Source organism: Peromyscus maniculatus, chromosome 12 (assembly GCF_049852395.1).
Source record: "Peromyscus maniculatus bairdii isolate BWxNUB_F1_BW_parent chromosome 12, HU_Pman_BW_mat_3.1, whole genome shotgun sequence".
Classification (NCBI taxonomy): domain Eukaryota; kingdom Metazoa; phylum Chordata; class Mammalia; order Rodentia; family Cricetidae; genus Peromyscus; species Peromyscus maniculatus.
In genome coordinates, this window is record NC_134863.1 from 34,500,981 (window position 1) to 34,527,539 (window position 26,559).

Below are 26,559 nucleotides of genomic sequence, written 5' to 3' on the forward strand. Positions count from 1 at the left end.
TTCAGTAGGAAGAGGTCAGAAATCTCAAAACCCTTGGCCTGGCTCAGAACTACCATGTGCAAACCAGAACGCTCTCAACGTTTGAAATCAAAACTTTAAAACTCTTTTGAAGCACCTTAGCGTGGCCATCCATGTGACGAGTGGGTGCCACTTGATCCTTTGAGCACCTTATTGACGTGTTGCTATCTGCTGTCTTTCTGTTAACCGTTAGCTGAATAGCTACCTGTTAACACACACACACGTGCCCAGACCAGACATCTGGCCATGTGTGCTCTCAATGAAGTTTACTGTGGTGACTGCTGAAAGGCGAACTCATTTCCTGATTTTCCTGCCACAGTGTTGTGATAAGACTCGAAGAAACCCTGTCCCTGCACGGAAAAATGTTCCTTATCACATTGTATATTAGGGTGGGAAGGAATATGGTCCCTTTTTTGCAATTGCTACTGTGTATTCACACACGTGCACACACACACTGTATATTCAGACTTAACAAACACATATATACACATAACTCATTTGTCCAAGTGATATTTCAGATGTCTCTGTGGGTGTCACAAACTGTATGCAGTTTTCCATTTCCCGGAGAATTTTGAATGGAGGGCAACCTTTCAGACTGAAGAACTGGGCACTGGGAAAGAGTCTGGAAAGAGTGAGAGGCAAGGAAAGAGAGACCATTAAATCGAAAGAACCGTTTCCTAAGAGAAACCAGGTGGATGGCTGTCCTCGCAGGTGGGTGTGGAAGACTGTCGTCAGTCTGCGCTATAGAAACCCCAGCACACATCAGCACACACATCCTCCCACAGGGGCGTGGTCTGGGACGAGCAGGTCAATAGTTTTGAGAGGGAGTTTGTTCCTTTTTTTTTTCTCATTATAACTCTTGTTGTCAGTTATTAAACAAACAGAAAATTGTTTTGAAGAACCTTGCATACGCCTTTTCTATCAAGTGCTTTAAGATATAGACTAAATACACACACCCTGCCAGTTTTTCTTACAGTGACAGTATCCGTACCTGCCATTTAATATTAGCCTCGTATTTTTCTCACGTATATTTACCTGTGACTTGTATTTGTTATTTAAACAGGAAAAAATTCAAAAAAAGAAAAATTAACTGTAGCGCTTCATTATACTATTATATTATTATTATTGTGACATTTTGGAATACTGTGAAGTTTTATCTCTTGCATATACTTTATACAGAAGTATTACGCCTTAAAAATACGAAAATAAATTTTACAAGGTTTCTGTTTTGTGTGGAAGAGTAATTGATGTTGCTAAGAATGATGTTTGTTTTTTGGGGTTTTTGTTGTTTTTTTTTAAATGTTACCAGCACTTTTTTTGTAAGTTTCACTTTCCGAGGTATTGTACAAGTTCACACTGTTTGTGAAGTTTGAATATGAAGGAATAATTAAAAAAAAAAAAAAACTCTTGGTCTCCTCATGTCTTCTTGGGGGTATGCCTGCTTCGGGCACTGTCCACGTTCCTTCACACTTCGAGGTCTGTTGGGTCTGAGATTGCCCAAATTGAGATCCATACCTAGAAGGCCAGAGAATCACACCAGACCTCTTGACACCCACAATAGGGATTTCAGGACCTCTGATGGGAAAGAAAATCACTTTAAAGATCTATATGGTGGAGACCCATAGTAGAGATCTATGGTGGAGAACTAGATGGCAGAGATCTCTGGTGGAGACCTGTGTGGGCATTGTTCTGTGCCTGTCTGACCTTAGAAGCAATGACATGGCTCGTTTACTGCTTATCAAATCACCTCTCACTGTGTCTTCCCCATGTGAAAATCAGTACCTAGTATCTAGTACTATTTCCTTTGGAAACAACCATCTCATATGATGCTGTATCCTGTGAATCTATCTCATAACCAAGTCCTAATACCCTGGACTTCTGAGCTCTAGCAAAAAATTAAATTAAATTACAAAAGAAGGTTCATAGCAGACAATGCCCTTTGATGACTTTGGAGAATGCTATGAGACTACTGTGGGCTCCGTGGATCTTGCAGGGAACTCCACCTGAACATGCTTTAGCATTCTCACAGAAATGGCCAATGTGATAAGGAACATGTAGGCCTTACTTGTCCCTAGCGAGGTCACCCAAATTGATCTCCTTGAGCCTTTAGTAAGTGTCTGTATTTCATTCAATACTGTGTAGAGTATGGATGAAATAGAAGAAGTTATTTCTGCCCTGGTAGGCCTTCAAATCTAACAACTAGAAATAGACATTCTATAAAAATCAAAAGCAATACTCTAGAATTCAAGCTATATTTTCAGTGCTATGGGAGTCAGTGAATAATTAGTGGTGGGTGAGAAAGGTCAAGGAAGGGTCCAAGTCTAGCCTGTGGGACCCACAAGGACATGAAGGTTTGAACTGGAGGGGCACTGTGGGTAGCCATTTCCACTCATGTAAGGAGCACAAAATCCCCCAGACACAAGCCTGATACAATCAAAGAGACCTCTGCTCTGGAAAGTCATTGGTAACCTCTATAAAGATGTCAAAATGACATTAAACATTGGTGTCTTGAAATTCCCTAACTCATCTAAGTTAACCTAATTTTCTAGAAAGTTCAAAAAAGATGAAGAGATGCTGAAATGGCTCAGTAGTTGAGAGTGCTCACTGCCTCGGCACCCATGTGGTGGCTCACAGCCACCTGTAACCCTAGTTCCAGGGGATTCAATGTTCTCTGATGACCTCCACAGGTTCCTGCACACATGGGACACGCATAAACTTATACAAGCACACACATACACATAAATAAAATGAACAAATAAGTTTTTTTTTAAGATGAAGCACGATTTGTGCCTGCCTGATATCTGTGAGCATTATCAGCATCATAATACCAATCGACCTCATCCCGGGCTTCTGCATTCTGCACCGTCCACAGACTTGCAAGCCTCTGCTCTGTTTGTTCACTCTACAGTGGTGTGGTTTGTATGTGGACTGTCAGACTGAACAGCACATACACTATCTATGCAGCATTTAATAGTTTATACATTATTATCCAGTTTATATTGACAAAGACTCTCCAGTAAGAGCAATTAAACACTTGAGCTTAGGTTGTCTTTCATGTTCATACATACCAGCATTTCTCAAACTTGAATAATGGGTTTATTTATCCCTTTAAAAGAAAAAAAATCTCATAGGTCCCCATCATAGGAGAAATTCTGAATACTTTTACTATGCTTACTAATAAATTCACATATACATACATTTTTCCTACAAGTATTTCTAAATATGCTTAAACATAACTTCCAATAAGCCTGTTTGCCTTACAGATTCAAAACCAGTTACACATTAAACACAAATACAACTATAAAATTATTCTTGCAATAGCAATGCTAATGCATTGGACATTGCTTTAGTGAAGCTGTGTCCTAGCCCACAGTGAAGTTCGCTGCTGATGTTTATGCCCTGAACGCAGCCTCACAGGCATGTGCAGAGAAGACAATCCTCTCTGTATTTGCTGCTACATCCACTACTGCAGAACCTTCCACTGTTCCACTCACCTGGAGCAAATGAATCATTTATGAGGAAGCTTTTGTCCCTTGGAATCAATGTAATTATAAACATAAACATAGGGGGGAAAAACCAATGACAGTGCCCTCCTGTAAGATCACCAGCATCCACAATATGCTCGACTTTTTAAAGGGTTACTTCACTAAAACCACAAAATTTATTAAAAAAAAAAAAAAAGCTCACAGGAAACCCATGGACCCCCAAACATATCAGCAACTCATCATTCCTCAAATCCCAATTTTTGAGGACATTCCTAATTCCAGATTCCTTGGTTTCTTCCCAACATGCTTTGCTTCCCCATTGGGGACCCCTGTGACCCCATAAGCAGTATCAGGCACATGTGCTCAAGGGGCATAACTCAGTAACATCTTTAACTTAGCCCTTTACTATTTACTTAGCAACAGCTGCCCCCGGCCTCATTCTTTTAAGGTCCTTTGAAGCAAATATTACTGTCATTGATTTACAATGAGATGTTGGTAGTGAGGGACTAAGAGATGGGATAACTCACCACCATGCAGCTTCATGCATGTGAAGTCGCTCATGGTTGGACCAATGAGGACCAGTTTCTACTCCACAGCACACTAGAGTCCCTTCTCTTTCAGTTGTAATTTCAGGCCCAGGGAAGGGTCTTTCACGGTTTACAGGAAATTACTGTCATCCAGACTAAGTCTTGTGATGAAAGTTGATTCCTGGATAAACCTCTTGAAGCTGCAAGCTTCTTGACGCCCCTGGCCCTGTTGCTGTGAACTGAACCACTTGGCACCTGAGATCACCATGGTAAGAACTGGAAATAGTGTGCCGCCTGCTTTTAACCTCATGGTTTGTTTGGATAGAGGAAGGGCAAATGGAAGCAAAACATCCGTGTTTCTTCCTGACGGTAACTCCGTCAAAAGATCCACAGAACCAACCGTCAATGCCTAGAAACACAGCAACAACTTCAATTAGGAGCTCCAGCCAATTAAAGGTCACTGGATTTCCTCTGTCACATTTGCCAGATTCTAGGTCTCCATAGCCTCCTGTGGCTAATGGCCATTGCATTGGACAGTAGGTAGAACATTCTCACAGAAAGTTCTACTAGACAGCCGCATCATATACACCACCTCCCCAAAGAACTTCCCTAGTCATTGGGCATAGTCTGACTTTGGGAAAAGCTCAAGTTCTTGTTACAAGTGAGGTTCCCCTGAGCCTATTGACAGTTGTGCTTTGAGGTGACAGACATGAAGCAGGACCGGGAAGACTCCAGACTGAAAACTGACTCCCCTGCCCAAGCTGGCAGACACAGTCAAGCTCCATATTAGATTCCTTCCTGCTTGGAGCACCCTGCCCTCCACAAGGTGGCCATTTGTGCAGAGCACACACAGCCTCCCTGCCTGCCCAGCTCAGCCCTAATGGACTCCATATGAACACAAGTATGTGACAATTCATTCCCAGGGCCCAGAGGCTGAGAAAGGACACTTTCTGAAATGCAATTGCAAGGTAAGGTGCTGTCCTCTCATGAGGGCTCAATGCTCTATGCCTCAACATTTCTCAGTATAGTCTCCTGGGTTATGGAGCTGGTTGGAGTACGGGATCAGAGTGTGGGCAGGAATCAGTAAATGCATTCTTTCCTGAACCCCAGCTCCTATGGGGAAACTCAGGAAGACACCCAGGAGAACTTGGAATCCCTTTCTGCCAGTGCTTAGGGGCCCTCACTTCATTTTCCCTGTGATCTTTGCCTAGACATTTCTCACCAAATGTGGTAAGAGGAAGAGACTTCCTCAAACATTATTTTACAAGAAGGAGAAAGAGACAAAGACCAACAGATTCACACCCCAGGTTCTAGCTGGCTCAAGCTTATAGATTTCCACAAGCCATGTTTAAAAAGTAAAAGGAAGCCAGAGAATTCGTTTGTAATAATATATTTTATTTAACCCCAAAATATCCAAAGCATCATTTTGAAATGTAATGAATATTTTAAAATTAGATGAGATAGTTTACATTTACAATTCATACTGTCTTCAAAATCTGGTGTGTGTTTTAGACCTACGACAGCAAGTCCCATCTGGGGTGAACCTCACGGCCCCTGTGCTGGGACAGCCTCATGGAAAAAGTGGCTGCTATCCTGGGCAGCGGGTATCTCCAGGAGTCTGGACCTTCAGCACTTGTCTTCTGTGGATCTCAGAAGAGAATCTAGTTCACTTCCCACTTTGAAATTTGTTTTCTGTAGAATTGAATCTCGTTTTAGCAACCTGACCCATTTCCGACATCTATAGGCTCCTTTGTATTTTCTCTCCATCCATGGCATTTGTAAATGTTTCCCAATTACTGTAATTATAAGTGACACTGAAATCTCAATCCAGCCTTAGCTCAAAATCGATCCCCTCCAAGTCCGATTACCTCTCCTTTTTAGCATTACATTTATTTCCTTTCCAATTTGTGAGCTGTGTTCTAGTTTCAACCAATTTGCATTTGTTCTGTAAGACAAGTCCTGTGGCCTGCCCCAGCAAACAACAAACTCCACATTACCTGTACCCATCTTCCTTCCCAAGGGCTGGGGCTCTGGACCAATGTTATGACCCCTTATGACCCATCTGAGAGGAAAGTGAGGTGGGGGTGGGGATTCCCAGGAGGGACAGGAGTTGAACTGTCTTCCTGCTAATGCTTAATGTCAGCCTGTGGAGAGAGACAAGCTCACTTCTCTCTCTTCAATCTGCCTGTGAAGAAAATCACTCACAGGTAAATCCAACCTCCTCATTTCTCCAAGAGAAATGAGCAAGAGACAAGGTCTTTTTAGATCCAGCCTGAAAGCAGTTCCACATAATTTAATCACAGACACCCCATCCCCAGCATGAAGAGGTTAAGCAATGAGGAAGGAGGGTCTTATCTTTTAAGTTCTCAATCACACACGTATCTACTCACCCTATTGTTTTGTTTTCAGGAGTCCTTATTTAAAAAAAAAAAAAATTAGACTTTCCTTTCAGTGGTAGAAAGTTTCCATTTTTAAAGACCCAGTGGCAGATTGATCCAGAAGAGGGGGGTTTATCTTGGTCCAGATGCCAGGATGTGGCTTCCCAGGTGGGCAGGAGTTTCCTGAGGGCTTCCCCAGACGGGCTTCCCCAGACCACAAGTGCGAGGAGCCTGGCATTCTGTGACCCAGCTTTCCTAATAGACTCTGAACTCAGCAGACCTGAAATGCCCAGCTAAAGAGGAAAGCCTGACATTCATTGCCCATGGGTGCCAGGGCATTTCTCACAGGTTTTCAACCTTGAATTCTTTCGAGTTCCTAAGAAAATGCCTCTACCCACCAGACTAGCCTCATCAATTCCTCTGTTCTCTGTGGAGACTTCACCACACGCTGATTAGCATATTTTCCTAAGGGCCCAAATCATGAATCCTTATCTCCTAGTACCTCTTATTATAAATGTCACCTCACTTTCGGAGACTATCATCCTTGAATCTCCCATAGAGGTTTGTACTTTGCCCCATTCATAAATAAATTTCTTGAATTGTTGGTTAAAAAAATAATAACAATGAGAAATAAGCCCAGTGGCCATTCTTATCATCTGCCTCAGCACCTGGAGCCAAAACCTCTGCCTGAGTTCTTATGAGGAACGTACTTCCCAAAGCCACAAGACCTGCTCAGACCACTAAATTCAAAGCCAAATGTCAATTCATTTCAAAAGTCAATGGGAATGTTGGGGTTGTTTTTATTGTTTTATTTTGTCTTTAAAAAAAAAAAATCCAGGCTAGAGAGAGCTGTTAAGAGAGCACTTGCTGTTCTTGCAGAAGACCCGGGTTCAATTCACAGCACCCATACTGTAGCTCACAACTGTCCCTGACTCCAGTTCTAGGAGATCTGATACCCTCTTCTGACCTCTGTATACACCATCCACAAGTGGCACACATATATATGCAGACCAAACAGTCATATACATAAACTAAAAATTCATTTTCAAATTTCCATTTATAATCAAGGTACAAGCTATTTACCTTGGGTCTGTCACAGAGAAATGGACACAAACACACACGGCGGGGGGGGGGGGGGGGGGGGGGGAGGGAGGGAGGGAGGGAGGGAGAGGGAAGGGTAGACCTGTTCTTAGACAGTCTTCGCTGGGACACTGAAGCTCTCTAAGCTTCTGTAGCTCAGGACATTAAAGTAGTCTCGTGGCTCGGCATAGTCATCTTCCTCTCCACAGAGGCCAGCAGGGGCAGCTTCCGTCTGGACAGGGCCTCCAGGGGACGAGAGAATCCTGAGGCTCATTTCCTGGGACTCAGCTGCCGTTCTCCCAAGGTCACTTTCTGTAGAATGGATTCTAAGCGACTTCTAGGATTACACAAAGGAAATACATGGGGATGTTATACAAAAGCTGCCTCACAGATGGACAAATGGCACACAGTTATCATTACTTCTCTTCCTTTCTTACAAGAACACACACACACACACACACACACATATGCACACAGAGATGAGCGCACACACACACACACACACACACACATCACACATGGGAGCAAACTTGTGTTTTTATCAGTACACAATCCTTAGCCCTTAGGCCTTAATTTCCCTACTTTGTTGTAGCTTTTTTTCTTTATTCGTACTACTTTTTTAAATTCTCATACAACATACTTTGATCATATTCTCTGCCCTCCACCAACCCCTTCCAGATCTTCCCTATCTCCCTCCCTACTCAACTTCATGTTTCTTCTCTTTCTCTCAAAACAAACAAACAAAATCATTAAGACAAAAAAAAATCTCAAAACAAAAAGCATGCAAAAACCATAGGATTCATTTTATGTTGGCCAACTATTCCTGGCCATGGGGCCTGCCTTGAAATGTAATATATATATATATTCCCAATATCACTCCATTGGAGAAAGCTCATTTCCCACTTCCCAGAAGGTGTCCATTGCAAATAGCTTCTTGATTAGGGGTGGGACTTTGTGTCTACTTCCGCTTCTCCACGTAACTCCTTTTCAATAGAAACAGCTCTAATGAAACTAACGTGTCATCCTGCGGCCCTTCGTTCCCGTTCTCTTAACCTGGCAAGCCTTGCCTTGTCTCCATCTCTCTTTATTTTTCTCTCCTTACTGCATGCACACTGTCCATTTCTTCCTTCTCTTTGGTTTTCAGGCCACCACTTTCTCCTCACTCTTCTCCTTTCGGCCCCCATCTTCAGCTAGCCTGGCCCTTTTTCTCTTTATACACCGGCTCTCCAAGCCAAGGTGTTCCCCAGGATTCTGTCCTCTGCTTTCTCAGTTTCAAGTCTCAGTCTCAGTGTGAATCAGTTATTCCACTGTTAGACTCCCAACAGAACCTGTCATGGAAAGACCCAAGTAGCCCAAGACCCTAAATAGCCCAGTCTCTGCCCTCGCTCTAGCCCACCTGCCCTCCTACTCTAGATGGCCCATGAGAGAATCACAGCAAGTTCATTCAACTTGTCTCCATGGGCCCCACCCCACATCTCCTGTCTCACCATCTGTCCCTGCCAACATTCTCCCTTCTGGCCAATAGCACAGGCCTTTCAGAAACATGGAGGCCAATATCAAGTTCCAATTACCCATAATGCCTGTGATGGCTATTCTTAGTTGTCAACTTGACTACATCTGGAATTAACTAAAACTTAGGTGGCTGGGTACACATGTGAGGGATTTTTCTTAATTTTTCTTAATTAAATCGTTTAAAGTGGGAAGACCCACATTTTAATCTGGATATTTTGAGGCAGGAAGTTCCACATTTCATCTGGACCTCACAGTCTGGTGACAGCCTATATAAAAGATGTGGAAGCAGGAATCTCTTTGACTGCTTGCTCTTGTTGGAAAGTCCATTCCTTCATTGGCATTAGAGCTACTTTGGGATTCTGTACACTGAAGACCAGCTGAAACATTCAGCCTGTGGACTGAACAACTACATCCTTGAACTCTCTTTGGTAGACCACCAGTGCTGGATTAGCTGGACCACAACCTGTAAGCCACTCTAATAAAATCCCATATATATGTGCGTATACACACACACACACACACACACACACACACACACACACACACACACACACACATCCTGTAAGTGCTGTTCCTCTAGAGAATATACAATATACAACCCCCAGTTTGACCTCATCCCCTCTTCAATCCATCCCTCTCCCCTGCCAGGGGAAGAACAAGTCCCCTTCATATTGGTCTGGCTCACATTTCCTCTTACTGCTAGACTCACTTTCCACAAACCTCCACACAAAGATTTTTCAAAAATAAAAATTGAATCTGTCCATACTTCTGCTAAAAACCCTTTAATGGCCTCTACTGGACACCAGAAGGATGCTTAACCTGGAGTGAGCTATGATGAACACCCTCGGGAATTTGACTTCAGATGATTTATGAATAATCGCAAATTATAATGGAAGTTTTATATAAAGGTATATTCTTGTGGGGAGAAAATCTGTACTTCATTCCATTTCCAAAGGAATCTGTGGTGCCCCCGACACTCTTTGTGTCCCAGTTGTGCCCATCTCTCTGACTTCATCGCTGTGTTTCACAACTGAGATGCCCAACTTCTGAGGCACAAAGAATGCCACTGGCTGCAACACTGCTTTGAGGTGAGACCCAGTGAACTCTTTCATCTCCACAGCAACGCTGCTGACATGTCTGCTTTGGGATGAGCTAACGGGCACAGGCAGAAGTCCCTTGACGAAGGACGAAGGCACCAGTTGCTCAGATTTGTCTCACTCTGCCTGTGTTCTCCTTTGACCACAGCGCCTCTCACTTACAGCTTCTCTGTGAAGGCAAGTCAGTTTATCCTTCCGCCTTCACCAGGCTCAGAAGTTCAAGTTCCCTAAGGGAAGTGCTCTGTTCCTCTTCGTAACCTCGAAACCCATATCGGATGTTCAATCTATAATGTCTTAGGACTGTCATAGACATGCATGTTCAGTTGGGGAAACACACACACACACACACACACTCATTTTTAATACAGCCCCATATAAAAGAATCCAGCTTCCCAAGTCAAGGTATAGTCTCACAGCCAGGAAACTAACATTGCATTCACTGAGACAAGACAGAGTGGTGAAAGTGAATCAACCATAGAATCCATGTTACAATGTCATACTTGAGGGCTGTAATGATACAGGGAAACTGGAGAACATTAGCCACCAGTAGGGTGATAGAAGAAGTGCTTAATAACCTTTCAAAGTTGACTCACCTTATGTATCTAAATGACAAAAATAGCAAAGATCCAGGGGCTTGGGAAATGGGAGCAACCGAGGCTCATGGAACCTCTCTTCATCACACCCTTAGCTTCCAAGGCAGAAAATGCCACCCAACTGGTGCCAAGCCCAAGTGTGCACCAGTGTAGGCAAGGAGGTAGAGAAGGGAGACTAGAAGGACCCTGGAGATACGTTCAATGAGCAGATGCCCAAAACTAAGGATGGCACATCACTACAGGCTTTTAGGAGTTGGCCAATGAGAGACACCATAGTCTAAGAATAACACACACAAGTTATTGGTCTTCCTCCCCCCTCCCCCCACCCCAATTCCTTCCCAGTAGAAGCTGCTAAACTTTAACATGAGTGTGACAGAGGGAATGACTTCATGGCTCACGCAGGTGCTGTGTTGAAAGGACTCTGGCATCCCTTGACACAGACAATCCATTTTTAATATGAATACTCAATTATTTCTCCAAGAGCTGATTATGACTTTTTGTGCTTGTGTGTTTTTATTCTTAGTCTCGGTAAGGCTGGCCACTCTTTCTTTTTAATTTTAAGACTATTTTGAGCTCTAAAAGTCCTCTGGGAAATGCAAATATTCCTGAGACGGGTCCCTAAGCTGTTCCATTTCCATTCTACCCTACATGGAGACTCTATAATTGTAACTAGTGTTAAAAAAATAGGTCTGAGATTAATGTACTAGCATAGTCCTAGAGACCCCAAGTGAAACTACAGCAATTGCAGCAGAGTCCTCTTGGGACAAACATTGCTTTCTAGTAGCATGTGAGGGGAATGAACAGCGGGCAGTGGGGTCGGCAGGGTCATGGTCCAGTATCTGCCACATGTAACTTCTCAGTATCTGTTTGGCAAATAACACTTATTCATACAATGTGTATACATGTATAATAAACACTTGCTTATGCTATCTTAAGATATGCTTAAAATATCTCCAGAAGAGATGGTGGTCGCGTTGAGCTTTCTTCCCTCCTGCCTCGACACAGCAGGTGTTCTCTGCATCTGTGTAGCTAGAGTTTTCCTGCCTGGCCCACAGTCAGGACAAATCTCTGTCACCCGCCAGTCCCACAGCCGCTCAGACCCAACCAAGTAAACACAGAGACTTATATTGCTTACAAACTGTATGGCCGTGGCAGGCTTCTTGCTAACTGTTCTTATAGTTTAAATTAATCCATTTCCATAAATCTATACCTTGCCACGTGGATCGTGGCTTACCGGCATCTTCACATGCTGCTTGTCCTGGCGGCGGCTGGCAGTGACTCCTTCTGCCTCCCTGTTCTTTCTTTTCTCCTCTCTGTTAGTCCCGCCTATACTTCCTGCCTAGCCACAGGCCAATCAGTGTTTTATTTATTGACCAATCAGAGCAACACATTTGCCATACAGAACATCCCACAGCACATCTGACCTAGAGAAGCCACCAGAATAAGGTGATAGATTTCTGAAATTATTTAGTGCAGGGATTGTCAAGGTCACCCCCATCACCAGCCCTGTCCTTAGAGGGTGCCTTTTAGCATCACTCTCAGGAGCTATTAGTTTAGAGCAGGTCCTCAGAACAGAGGCAGGCATGTAAATTGTGGTGCTAGTGACCTGGGTTCTCAGAGGAAGGCTAGTGAGGAGGGCCAGAGGCAAGGGAATGCAAGGGTAGCACCATGTTACTGACTTCCATGGTGTCTCCTCCGCAGACTGATGCTGAAGTAGGAGGTGCTTCTGCAGAATGGGATCCCTAGCAACAACCAGGATAAGAGGACCTCAAAATAGTAGAAGATGACAGTGTTTAAGAAAACACGTTGATACAGCTACAATGACAGAACTATGAACATCTGCCCCATGGGGATCTTAAGATGGCCGGTACAGCACAGTGATCCTAGATAAATAGAGATGTATAAATAGACAGCCTACCGTAGGATTCTGTTGAGTGTGTGTGTGTGTGTATGGGCATGCACATGCACACACATGTATGCTTATGTATACACTTCAAATACTACCAAAAATACATGAGTGAAATCTAAAGCCAGCCATCCCCATGAGAAGTCTAGATCTTTTGTCCAGTTTCCAGGCATATGGACAGTCCTATGTAGGTAGAGCATATTCATCCCTTGGTTCCAGTCTCAACCGTCTCTGTTATCTTCTGTGCCCTAAGAAGACTTTCCTGCATGCACTACAGCAGTGGATCACTTGTCCTCCACGCAGAACGACGGGGAATGAAGGAAGAGTGTGGGCAGAAGGTATGTATTCCCCGCAGTCCATGCAGGGCGGGCCTTGAACTGATCGTGACCCTTACTTGAGGGGAACCACACTTCTCCACATGACCCTTCCCTGTGAGCCTCTCCTCCCAAGCTCCAACAGCCACCCTCTCTGCTCTCCTCCCAAACACAGTCCATGGCTGCTTTCGCCTTCATGGTTTCCTTACGTTCTCCAGGTCCATGGTAAGTCTTTGTGACCAATGCAGTTCCCTGATCACACCTTGAATAATGTTTTGAACAAGAAGAGAGCAAGCCCTGGAGACTATGTCCAGAGTACAGGATGGCGGCAGGAGGTCGCTAGACTAGACAGGTGACAATGGGGGTGTCCGAGAGAGGGCCGCTGAGGGGCACCCTGTACAGGGGAGCGGCAGGACTTGAGACCTGCTGGTTTCCCTCTTTCTCAGTCTCCATTACTACCAAAGTTAGTCTGGGTACCTGACACAAAAATTAACCAGCCTCGTGTCCTTCATAGACAAATATGCTCTGCTTGCTGGCTCTGCAGGGTCCCTAAGCCCTTTATTTCAGGCTGGAGATGGCAGAAGACACCGGTTCACCAATCACCCTCCCTGTTCCAGCTCCAAGGTAAGTTGTCATTCTTGTCACTTCTTCCCTGTGGTGAAGCTCTTCTCCTGTCCTCATCCTCTCTTCGACATCTCATTTCATGATCATGTCTCTCATATCAGGATCTATGCATCTATCATATCAGGACAGCAAGGACGTAACAGAAAATACCATGGATAATCAGCTTCATCCACAGTGGCAGCCACAGCTTAGGCACTGCTGGTTCTTGGCCCCCTTTTCAGCCCATTCTGGGTAACAGAGGGTCCGTGGTCACGTCTCTGTGAGTCACGTCAGTCAGCAGCTGTGGTGTTCATCTCAAAACCAGGAAGTAAAAGGATGAATCGTAATACAACAAAGTTTTTGGAGATAAATTGGGCATGATAATGTAGGGCCATAGATAACTTTCCAGAGCAACCAGAACTTCTTCTCATGTTTGGGTCCTGTCTCGTTCCTTTTGGATCAAGTTAGCCAGATCCACAAGGTACCTAGAGAACTGCCTAGGAGAGGCCTGAGAGTCAGACCTGAGTGATCTGTCATTCACTAGGGGGAGCACAGCTTTGCTTCTGCTGCAAGACATTGTCCCCACCCCACTCCAATCTCTTCTCAGTGAGAGAAGTTTAGAGTGAAGCACTTGGGGCTGGGGCTCTCTTGATTTGAGGACCAGGTTTGAAGACATAATGTATTGAACTCCAGCATGATGTGTTTACTACACCTGTATTCTTGGTACTGATAAGAAGGAATAGGCAGCAGGCTCATCTACAAGGAAAACCGACAGAATTTAAGTTGGAAAAGATGAAGTGAAAGTCCAAGTTTTCTAATAAGTGTAAGTAGGAATATACATAACTCTAGAAGCAGGATTAATAACCGGACAAAACTATGTATCATGGGGTCACAGCAAGAGTGTAGAACTATGACTTTTATAATGAGGAGCTGTGAAATCCATGGAGACCGGTACAGTGGCAGGTTGTACAATTCACCCGAACTGTGGCCTGAAGAAAGAGCTTCATAGGATTAAAAAGTCAAAGTTAGAAAGAAAAGAAAAACAGAATGTGGTCTCCCTCTGAGTGAGAAAAAGAGAGGCCAAGAACTCGCAGAGCAAGTAAAAGGGAATCACAGGCTAAGAACTCTCCCTAACCTAACCCTCCCTAGGCCTGGACCAGCAGACAGAAGATGGGTGCCGGCCAGGACTTGGGGTGGGGTGGAGTGGGATGGGAAGGAAAACTCAGGAAGGGGCCTGAACCAACAGAATCAAGACACCAAGAAGGTAACCCAGACAAAGTCTTGACTTCATAGTCAATCTTAAAACGAAGATACAAAATATAACATCAAAAACAAAGTCCTCTGCTGATGTGAATCTACCCTTCACTTGAAAACAAGTAAAAATAAAGATGAGAACCGGGGAGACGGCTCAGCATGTGCAGCTCCGAGCACCGATGCAGAGGTGAGCGGGTGTGGTGACCTTCCACATCCGTTAACACTCCAAGGCACAGGTAACAGATCCTTGGAGCAGGTGCCTAGCTAGACGAACAGAATCAGTGAAAGACCTTGCCTCAATATTAGAGGTAGAGAGCAACCCAGGAAGATATCTTATGTTACCTTCTGGCCTACACACACACACACACACACACACACACACACACACACACACACACACACACACACACAAGTATCTATACACACATGTTCGCATATCCACATCTGAACTTGAATAAACACATATACAGCACATATACATGTACACACAAAAGAAAGAAAGGGAAAATAGATGAAATATTAGAAAATGTTTGAAGAAATAAGGTATCTGCCAGCTGAGTAACTTTTGATCTTTGGACTGTGAGCAAGATCCAGGAGGAAATACCCCATGAGGAGATGAGCATTTGGGCCAGCTGTGGTGGCTCATGCCTGAATTCCAATACTTAGGAAGCTGGGGCAGGAGGATCAAAAATTCCAGGCTTGCCTGAGTTACACAGGGAGATCCCAGGTTTGGAGGGGTGCTGGGTAGGAGGTGGAGGGGTGTTTGTGGAGGAGGTTGCTCTGTATTGCCTTTCCTTCCACCGACAATCAAAGACTACACCCTGGGAGTGAGGAGTAGCAGGAACTGAAATCCAGTCCCAAGGCCTCAGTGACAGTTAACCGACATTGTTAATTGGATGAAATTTAGACAGGCTTCTGGCGTGTCTATATGGGCATTCCAGGGAGGTTGAAGTGAGATGGGAGGACCTGCCCTGAGTGTGGATGGCACAGTTTCTGGGCTCTTTCCTGGAGAAAGCACTCTGACATCAGTGAGGATGGAAGAGAGAAGATGTCACCAGTGGACTAAAGCCAGGAGAGCTCCTAAAGGCCTTGGTCCCAGGTCCCATTGGTATTCTCTTCTTATACTCTAAAACCACAAGGTGAAGGGGGAAAGCAAGCAAGGTTTTACAGAAGTGTGAGGTATCAGCAGGTTGTTAAGGGCAACAACCCGTTATTTTAGCTATTTCTCTAAGCCATTCTGTTCCCAGATAGCAAGCAATGTCATGCCTGGCATTACAAATGATGCTTTAAGTAAATCGATAAATCAATCAATCAATCAATCAATATCTAGTCATTGGTCCTTTCTGTGTTATTCTACTTCAGCACCATCCCTGTGGTCCAGGGCTTCAGTCAAGTGAAAGGGAGAAAGGGATGGAACACCAGCAGTCATCTGGCTTTGCTTCCTGACCGTGACCAGCCACCTCACACCCCTGCTGCCGCCCACACCTCCCCCATCATCACGGACTGCACCTCTGTGGTTGTATGAAAGAAAATGACCCCCATAGGCCCCCATAGGAGCAGCAATATTAGGAGGTGTAGCCTAGTTGGAGTAGGTGTGGCTTTGTTACGGGAAGTGTGTCACTGGGGGTGGGCTTTGAGGTCTCAGATGCTCAAGCCAGGCTCAGTGTGGCACTCTCTTCCTGATGCCTGTGGATCCAGATGTAGAACTCTCAGCTAAATCTCCAGCACCATGTCTGCCTGCAGGCCACCATGCTTCTTGCCGTGAGTGAACCTCTGAACTGTAAGCCAGCACCAATGAAATGTTTTCCTTTATAAGAGTTGTCGTGGTCATGGTGTCTCTTCACAGCAATAAAACCCTAGCTAAGACAACCCTGAGCCCAGACAAGCCCTCCCTTTCTTGAATAGCTCTGTCCAACACTCTATCACAGCAGTAAGGAAAGCATCTCAACCTGTCATCCCTGATTTAATTCAGATGACCTGGGTTTGCTAACACCTGAAAAGTGTCACCTACTGGCTACAAAGGGCTGAATGGGAGAAGATGCTGCCGATTTTCATGGAGAATGTCCAGCATGCCATGAAAATTACCAGGCAAGAGAAGAACATATGACTGATAATCAAATAGACACTGGAAAAAAAACCCAGGGAATATGTAATTAATAGGACTGTCAGACACAGAAACAGAATAACTGATCAATTTACTCAAAGGTTGGGAGCTTTGCCAGGCTATAAACTACTTAAACAAAGAAGAGATACATCAAAAGAGATACTTGGTAACCTGAAAGGTAAGCTAGAAGAAAAGACCCACTACAAAACATGGCGATACGAATGGGCAGAAACTACAAAAGAGACTAGAAGACATATGGAAGAAAGGGAAGTGTCGAAAGTCCCTGCGATAAGAGGTCCAGAAGGAGAAGAAAGCAAGAATAGAGAAGGAATATATAAAGAGAAATGGCCAGGATTGACCTCAAAACTGACAAAAATCCATCAAACCACAGACTGAAAAAACCTCTCGATCCAAACCCCATACAGAATAAATACAAAGATAATGACATCTAATTATATCATTGTACAAATGCTGAAAACTGGAGACAGAAAATGTTAAAAGAACAAGAAGGAGGAAAAGGCAGTTTAAAAGAAGTAAGGATAAAACCCAGTTTCCAAAAAAAAAAAAATTATGAAGTTAGACAATGGGATAATCCTTTCCATGAGCTAAAAGAAAATAATGGCCAGCACAAGATTCTACACCTAGTAAAACACACATAGCATGTTTACAGTCATGGGGTAAACAAGTTTTAGGTGAACAACAACGACAAGAAGAACAAAGTAATTCTTTGCCTTTGCTGAGCTGCACTGCAGAAATCCTGCAGGCTATTCCTGAGGCAGAAGGAAAATGGCGGCTAGAAGCCCAGACAGGAAGGCAGAGAGAAGAGCAATGGGGGGGGGGTGGACCTAGAGGGATGTGGACTCCCAAAACAATCACGTGGGGGTCTAAAACAGGGAAAGGACTAAACAGCAAGGTGACGGTGGGGCAACATGGTGGAAACAGATAAGAAGAGCTGCTCCCATCTAAGGTTCGAGAATATTCCGGGGAGTTGTAGGACACTAATTGATGTTTACTAATAGAGCGGAACTTGGAAAAGTCCAGGTACATTTTGTAGTTCCTAATATAACCACTAAAGGACAGCAGAAGAATGTATTGCTAACAAGTAGGTCTTCTATATAATAAAATGAACCTTACTTTACAGAACAGCAAACGGGAAATAGAAAGGAAAAGGCAAAGCTGTGGAGCTGGGGAGATGGTCAGCAGTTAAAGGCACTTGTTCTTCCTGCAGAGGACCCAGATTCAATTCCCAGCACCCACACGGTGGCTCACAAACATTTCGTAATTCCAGTTCCAGGGGGTCTGACCCCTTTCTCCGACTTCCAGGGACATCACTCATTGTTCACACACACATATATGCAGGTGAACACCATACATATAAAATAAAGGTAATAAACCTAAATACCAAGTGGTCAGCCCCGAGATCACACATATTCAAGCAACACTCTGCAGACTGAGCAGGTTGTATTTATATCCTCATGCACAGATGTAACTACAAAGGAAGGAAAAGAGAGAATCAAGGAGAGAGAAAGTGAGTAAGGAAGACAGGAGAGCTAGAGAGAGGAAAGGAAGGGGAAACGATGTGGTTGTATTTTAATTTCAGTATTTCTGTTTACTTATTTATAAATAAATCCCAAGGACCTAACCTGGAGCGTACGCCTGGGGCCAGCAAGCTGCGGTGTTGGGAACCACACTGGGAGAGACATGGAAGGATGTGTCAGAAAAAGTAGAAACACTGTGTGTGTCACAGGCTGCCTTCCCGAAAACGTTTCCAGAGTGGATTGAAGTGAGGAGCTGGGCTGCCTTAAAGGGCCCAGGCAACCAGACCAAAAAGGACTGAGAACTTTCTAGCTCATCCCAATCAGTAGCCACCAGCTTAAGACATAGTAAGAATGCTGATGCCTTCCTCGGTTACTGAGAAAAGCCACGTGTCACAACTTTGTGACACAGGACCGACCCATAGCCCCCACCTTACATACAAAGCAATGGAGACCTTGAAAAGTTGAGTAACAAGCTTAAAATCATACAGTCAGTGCCCAGCTAGAAACCAGACCTTCCCTCCAATTCCCCCTTCCCCAACTCTTTCAGCCAATGGCCTCTTAAAATCAAGTCAGCGGATGTCTAATTATGCCGTGTGTCTTCAACTCCCCAAATTTGGAAAGCCAGTGAGTTGTGAAGACTGAATGAACTACGAAAGTCCTAGCACTGGGAAGACAGCCCCTACAATACAGGGTGAACTCTCCGAGCAATGGCTTAAGGGACAGGCAGGAACTAGCAATGGTGGTAGGCAGAGAGATGGGCAAAATGGTGGCATGTCCTTCTGGGAACTCCCTGGAGGAAGGACCAGAACGAGCACAATAAAGAAGCGCATTAAACCTCAGAACAAGAACCAAGAAAAGGGCACCAGGCACAAGGCAGAGATTACACCTGGGGCTCTCGGAGTTTAGAAAGGGGATCCGAAGTCACCAGAGTGGCAAGGGTGGGGCTGACAGGGCCTGAGACAGGCTGTCCTATCCCTTACCTTTCTAGCCAGTACCGTCACCCCTGTGAGCACTAAGCAGAGGAGTCCCAGCGTAGCAGCCACGGCTCCTTCAAGCAACGGCATCCGGAACTGAGCCTCTGCAGGGAGAAGAAACGGGGGTGAGTGACAGCGGTCAGGAGCAAAGCCACCTTCTCTGGGGACGCCTCAGTTGTCTCAAAAAACAGTGCCAGTCATGGCGGTGCCCACCTCTGACCCCAGCACTTGAGAGGCAAGAGGCAGGCAGACCTCTGATTTGGTGCCAGCCTCAAATGGTGAGGTTGAGGCCAGAGGTGGGATTTTCCAGAACGCTCCTCGGTTGGAGTCTTTAATCTTAACTCTTTGGTCAGCAGAGCATCCACCTGGACCGCCCCCCCCACCCCCCGCGGAGTCAGTGGCAGATCTCCCGAGGAGTGACGCACCTTGTGCACACCTTGGACCAGGTTTTGTGATCCTCTCCCCTAACCAACAACTTGTTCTCAGAAATCATGAAATGAAACAATTGCCATCTCAAAGGAAACTTGGGGACGGCTGGAGAGATGACTCAGTGGTTAAGAGCGCTGGCTGCTCTTCGAGAGGACCCAGACTTAATTTCCAGCACCTACATGGCAGCTCACAACCTTCTGTAACTCCAGTCCCAGGGGATCCAAACTCTTCTTCTGACCTCCACAGACACCAGAACCAGGTGCTGCTGCCCAAGACACCCATACACATAAAATAAACAACAAATCTACAATAAAATAATAAAAGGAAACTCAGAAAGTGATTTTTTTCTTTCATCGGTCACACACACACACACACACACACACACACACACACACACACACACGCACGCACTCACGCGCACACACACACACACACACACACACACACACACACACACACACACACACACGTCCATAATAGTAAAACTGGTTAATTCATAATTGAAACCAAACTATGGAAAGCAAAAGCATGTAACTTTTCACCTTAGCTCTGTAGCCCAGGTCTGAAACCCCGGAGGAGGGATGCTCTTGCAGCCTCACCCTCTGCTGATTTCTGTCCTCAGTACGTAGTAGATGCTAATTAAATAGCTGTGCTATGTTGAAGAATGATTTCTAGACACTTTTTCCCACATTTCCCTCTTCTACAGGGACTCAGGCAGGACCCCCAGAGTCCTGGGAAGAGTTGAAACAAGAGGAGGCCTGGTCTCACTTCCCTGAACTCCAGGGTTAGAGTGTGAGAAAGGAGACTATGGTGTCTGCTCCCTCAGGATAAGGACCGCGCCTGCCAAGCCCAAGGTCCCAGCTTGCTCCTCCTGTTCTGAGGACTTAGTCTGCGTAGGCCAGGCTGGCCCCTTGGTGGACATACCCATGGTTCACTCAGGAAGAAAGTGGATAGAAGACCGTGGTATGGAGGGGTACAGAGGGCCTGGAAGGTTCACTGTGGAACAAGGAGAGGACAGAAGAGAAGGGCAGAGCCACCTTACAAGGCTGGCTTAGTATCGGGTTCTCTTAAAGCTGAAGGGTGAAGCAAGAAGCAGCTAGACTCATGATGAAATTTTAGGGGAGATTATGATAATGAATGTGGTCAAATTTAAGGGCGAGTTGAGGTACAGTTAAAAGCAGAGGGAATTTGGGATATTAAAAATTGCCAACTTCGCTAGCAGTTGGCAGTTTTAAAACGAAAGCACCAATTCTTCCATCCACAGCCACAGTTTCAGAACAAAGACTCCAAGGTCTTTGAAACTGAAAGAACCTCGGGGCAATGGGCAGGTGGGGGAGGAATAGAATCTACATTAGAGATCCAGTATTATTTGTGGTACCGGGGATTGAACCCAGGGCCTTGTGCGGGCTAGGCAACCACTCTACTGCTGGGCTACATCTCTAGCTCTGCTCAGAGAACAGTTTATGCAATACCGGTACTAGGGACGTGGACCAATGTTCGAGATCAGTGTCAGCAGGAGAACAGGGAGGAAGCTGAATCAAATAATTGAAGTAATCAAGTAATTGAAGGAGGGTTTGACTTGGGGTAACTGACTCCTTGTGAGACATCCAGAGGGGAGTTTCACCTGACCAGTGGTGTTCCCTGGCATTTACAATTACAGGAATGGTAGAACCACTCAGGGTAGCTGCTGGAGAGGGGACCATGCCACAGACAGAGTGGACTATGAGAGTGAGGAGGACATTCATGCCCTCACATCTCTATGGTCACCAAAAGGCAGCTGTGCCGCTGTGACCAAAGAGGTGTTTCCATGTTGGGGTTATCAGGCCCTGAGTGTTCTGGCCCAAATATGAGCAGACACACAAGGCTCCTCTCTGGCTTCTGGTTCGGAGGCCTCAATCTATTGGTCCTGCAGTGTGGTGAGAAGCTCTGAGGAATATAACATTGGGGTAAAGAGCCCACAGCTGCCACGGATACCATGTGCTTACTGTGACCTAGATCTCCTGTCCTCTTTATTGTCCAAGCCTCCCCTGAATAAGTGTGACACACAACACTGCCCCACGATCTTATTAGTAACAACTCAACAGATGATTACATACATCATAGGCCAAAAGTACAAGAAAAATTTAAATACCACAAATACCCAGGATACATGACAACATTTAGTCCCAGGCGGTATGATTCTAGAACCTGGGCTCTTGTCTACTCATTGTATTTAATCTATAATGGAGCCAGCCAAGAAGAAATGTTTGAAAGGAAACTTTAAGGTAAACTTTTATCTGTACATATGTTCTTGAAACTCATGAAGCCTGGGGACCAGAGAGATGGCTCAGAGGTGAAGAGCACTATCCAATTTTTCAGAGGTCCTGAGATTAATTCCCAGCAACTTCATGATGGCTCACAACCATCATACTCATGGTTAACATCTAACATGGCACTTGCTATATTCCTGGAGCCCTGCTAAGGGCTTTTTCTTACAGTAGGTTGTTCAACCCCATATAGCACCTCATAAAGCCTTAAACCCATCCTCACTGCACAGATGAGAAAAATGATGCACAGAGGAATTAAACTCCTGTCTGAGGTCAACCAACAGCAAGGTTTAGACCCAAGTTGTCTGACATCAGAGGCTGAGCACTTTAATACCCTGCTAAACTATCTCTCAGATGTGATTTCAGTAATCCTTTCCCTCAGTAAAATTGGCTCATGTTTGCAGGAAAATAATCATTATGAGAACATTTGGAAGCTTTAAAGCTTCATCATACAAATGTGGGTGAATATTATACATTTACACTGGGCACATGCTGTGCCTTGAGAGCTAATTCTAATCTGCATGACTGATACTAAATCATTAAATGAGCACCTTTCATTTATGATCTCATCAGTTTAGATAAGATGTACTTCTCTGTGCAAAATCAGTGGTTGTACATGAGAATCAGCTGGATATTTCTGGAACATATCAGATGTTAGCCCTGCCCCCCAAGAGGTTCTGATTTCATCAGCTTGATTGAGTTGCTCTATCTTTACAGTGCCCTAAAAGTTCCTCCAGTGAGTTTGATGTGTTCCAGGATTAAGACACGCTACTTCCTAGAATGTCTCAGGATGGTGCTTTCTATGTGGGAGAAAGTGGCTCACCACCTCCCTGCTTCAAGGGACGTACCTGAGCTTTCCTGGACCTTCAGGAATATTCTCCCCTTGTAAATCCCATCAGGATAGGTGTAATAGGTGCAGAAGTACTCCCCAGTATCATTCACTGTCAGCGCCTGGAAGGTGAGGTCTAGCCTGGGGCCTGGCACCACCCGCTCGCTGAAGACTGAAACAACATGCCACCCCTGCTCAGCACTGTAAACCGCCAGAAGCTGGTCCCGTTGCTCCCAGTTGACTTGGGTCACTTCAGCTGTGTTGGAGGACAAGTGACACTGTAAGACGACAGAGCCACCTTCCTCTGCAGAAATGTTCCCCTGTGTCTTTATTGTGCCTGCTGTGGCTCCTACGGGAGAGGGAAAAGCACACGTCAGTCTCTGGCCAGCAGCTGCCCTTCAACCTTCCACAAGAATCTTGGGGTGTTCGAGGCCAGAACTCGCTTGAGGAACAGAAGTCTGTAGTCTGCCATCTATCCTGGCATTCCCGAGTAGAGACTATCATCATTTCCTTTCTCCTGTCATTCCAGGCTCCAAGTCCCACCAAGGGCCACTTTCCAGTCTTCTTGCCCTTTTTCCATGCACTCTATTCCAGCCCGTCACTGCTACTTCCAGAGCTTGCTTCTGCCTCACTCTGTCTCATTCCTATCTGTTTTTCAGAGCTGTGCCCCCCAACCTCCTTGAGGACCCCAACTTCTCACTGCCTGGTCATATATCACCTTATTAAACGCCTGGCTTATTACTACATGGCTTAGCACTTTGCCCGCTCAGGATATTCTGTGCAGCTTCCTGCCTAGGTGGTTGATTATTTTCATGAGCTTTACTTAATCTTCCCACGTAGAATATCAGCCCTGTACTGACGTTTCCTCTGCTTCTCTACTGTTTCCAGCAGTCTAGCCTTGCGTCTCATCCTATCCTTTGAAATAGAGCTGGCCTATTTGAATGCCATTTGGGATATCAGGAAAAACCTTCAAGAGAGAGAAGGGGTGGGAATCCTGGGGGAAAAGAGACTTGGCAAGAAGCCCTGCTGCTCAGCCAGGAGTAGCAGCAGGTGCTTTTAATCCCAGTGCATGGGAGGCTGAGGCAGGAGGATCAGAGTGAGTTCCAGGTCAGTCTGGACAACATAGTGAGTTTGAGACCAGCTTTAGAAATGTAGTGAGACCCTGTATCTGTCAAAGAAACAAACTAAAGTGGGAAAGAGAGAGAGAGAGAGAGAGAGAGAGAGAGAGAGAGAGAGAGAGAGAGAGAGAGAGAGAGAGAGAGAGAGAGAGAATGGGGAACAGGGAAAGAAAGGAGAGGGGAAGAAAGGGGAGGGGACAAGAGAGGAGGGGAGGGAAGCCTAGAAGAGAGAAGAGGACAGGGCAGACTTCTCCCAGAGGAAAGCATCTTCATCACTTACCACCCACCCCACCGACCCCACGTCCTCTCTACCCTCAGAATGTTCTAAGTTCAGCCTTTAAACTACTTGGCAGTATTGTCTTTAAATATTTTGTTCTTTTCCCTCAGAAATTTTTATTTACGTTTCCAATACAATAGAAATACAACAGAATTTAGCCAGGGGTATTAGTGGTAGACCCTGAAATTCTGGGAAGCAGGTATTTCTGATCCACAGAGAACTAGCTGGACTATTTTTCTAGAACGTCCTCAGAAAAAGAAAGGAAGATGGAGTGGGCTCCCAGGAGGCTTCTGGGCTTCCATCTCAGTCCATTCCCCAGCCTCCTTTCTTGTACACCTGCCCAGCCAGAGTCCCCAGCCCAGAGGATCTACAAAGTCTGTCTGCTGCAGTCCTAAACACACCTGCATCCCCTTCCTACATGGTCACATAGGGCCCCAGAACCACCCGACATACATGCATGTAGCATGTCCCCAGAACCTTCTCTACCTGAGCACCCTGGTCTCTGTGCCAAGCCCGCCTCCCCTGCTCTGCTAGGTTTGCTGGCCTTACCTGGAGTGAGGAAGGCAGCTGGTATCAGCCCCTGGACCCAGACCAGAAGCAGCCAGCCATGCATGCTTCTGACCAGAGGGCCTACAGGAAGCAGATGTGGCCTCTCCTCTGACTGAAAACTGGCCCACTGCAGGTGTGAGGCGAAACTAAGCCTGTGAGAAGAGGGTCTCGGAAAAACTGAGTTAGGTACGAGCAGCGTCAAAACAGAGAATGCTCTCAGCAAGTACACAAGCGGCAGAGAGTGAGCCACAAGAAAGGCCGTGAAGGAAACACAGCGAAAAATCAACAGAACATGTGGTTAGAGGGCTACGGGTCTGGGGTGACTCGCAGGCAATCTGTTGTTTTTACATTACCTTGATGCACTTTTTGAAACACCAGCTTTCATCTAAAGCATTCAAGGGGTGCCTCGGTGAGGGACAGGATTCTGAGGAACTATTTCTGATGAGTCAGGTCCCCCTGCCATGGCCCTGCTGAAGAATGTGCAGCCACAGGAGAAACTTTGCTGTGGGCACTGACGGAACCATCACTGGATTTAGACTCTAGTGGCGAGGGACAATCCATGGGTGAGACAAAGGCCCTGGGCAAACAGCAACTCTCCCTTTCAAGAGCCCTCTCCTCAACTCTCATTCCTTTTGGGCTCTTACTATCCAGGTTTGTCTTTGCTTGCATTGAGGGTCAGCTTCCCTAATGCAATAGAATAAGCAGAGAGTAGAAAAGTGAGCTTTTCTGCAAGCTGTTGACCCATGAGAGTTGAGGTATAGAAGAGTGAGCCCCAGAGGTGACCAAGAAAGGCATTAGCCACGCTTATCTAAGGCTCTTAGCTGCTCACTAGGCCCAGCTGTTGACCTATCTACTGGGGTTAGGCTTTATTGTCAACTTGACCCAAGCTAGAATTAGCAGGAAAGTGTCTCAGGGAGGGACTGTCTAGATCAGCTTGGCCTGTGGGTGTGTCTGTGGGAGAATGTGTTGATTGCCTTAACTGACAGGGAGAAGACCAAGCCAGAAAGTGGTGCCTCCATTTCCCGATCTTGGGCCCTGGACTACGTAAGAGCAGAGAGCTAGCTGAGTATTAGACATGCGTGCGTTCCCTTCCCTCTGCTCTTGACCGTGGATATGACACCAGGAGCTGTTTCAAGTCCCTGCCACCGTGGCTCTGCCACAGTAACAGATGGTGCCTGGCATTGTGGCCTAAACTCAACTCTCTCTCTCCTCTAAGTTGCCTTTTGTCAGGGCAGCAGCAACAGAAATGAATGAAGAGCAGCATCTTGCCTTGTCCCTCCCTCTTTTCCCCACACTTAAAAGTTCCTGAGTGCCAACGAGCATCAGGCTCTCAAGATGCGAGAGTGAGCAAGTATCGGTTAGCACTCGAGTTGACTAAGCTTGGTCTCTGTAAAGCCATTGGCAAGAGGAGTTGGAGGGGACACACTTACTTGTTGCCTAGGCTCTTGACAGAGCGCTATTGGCCATGCCCATGGCGTACTGAAAATCTGCATTCCCACCCAAGCCCCATGTCCCGCCCATTTCACCAAGTGCACAAATCATCCTCAGCATCTAGGCTCCTGTTCTCTATCTCAGATCAGTTTTTTCCCCTCCCTGGGTTCTGCAAATCTATACCATGACTCATGCATGCCTATGCCCCTCCTCCAGACGCTTAGATAGTGTTTGCCT

At 45.6% G+C, this 26,559-nt stretch overlaps 1 protein-coding gene across 2 annotated transcripts in view; it reads right to left on the bottom strand.

Annotated features, from left to right (window-relative positions):
- Positions 1-7,233: 7,233 nt before the first annotated feature.
- The window catches only part of Tigit (T cell immunoreceptor with Ig and ITIM domains), a 43,222-nt gene continuing 23,896 nt past the window's right edge, over positions 7,234-26,559 (bottom strand). Inside the window, exons 2-5 of one of the 2 annotated variants that reach the window (XM_006975799.4) lie at positions 24,892-25,018; positions 22,967-23,296; positions 19,390-19,487; positions 7,234-7,825 (exon numbers count right to left, since the gene is read on the bottom strand). In XM_006975799.4, coding sequence (XP_006975861.1) covers positions 7,598-7,825; positions 19,390-19,487; positions 22,967-23,296; positions 24,892-24,955 — 720 coding nt within the window. In that variant the 5' untranslated portion in view covers positions 24,956-25,018 and the 3' untranslated portion in view covers positions 7,234-7,597. The remainder of the gene's footprint in view (positions 7,826-19,389; positions 19,488-22,966; positions 23,297-24,891; positions 25,019-26,559) is intronic. The other variant, XM_042259315.2, reaches the window with a different exon arrangement.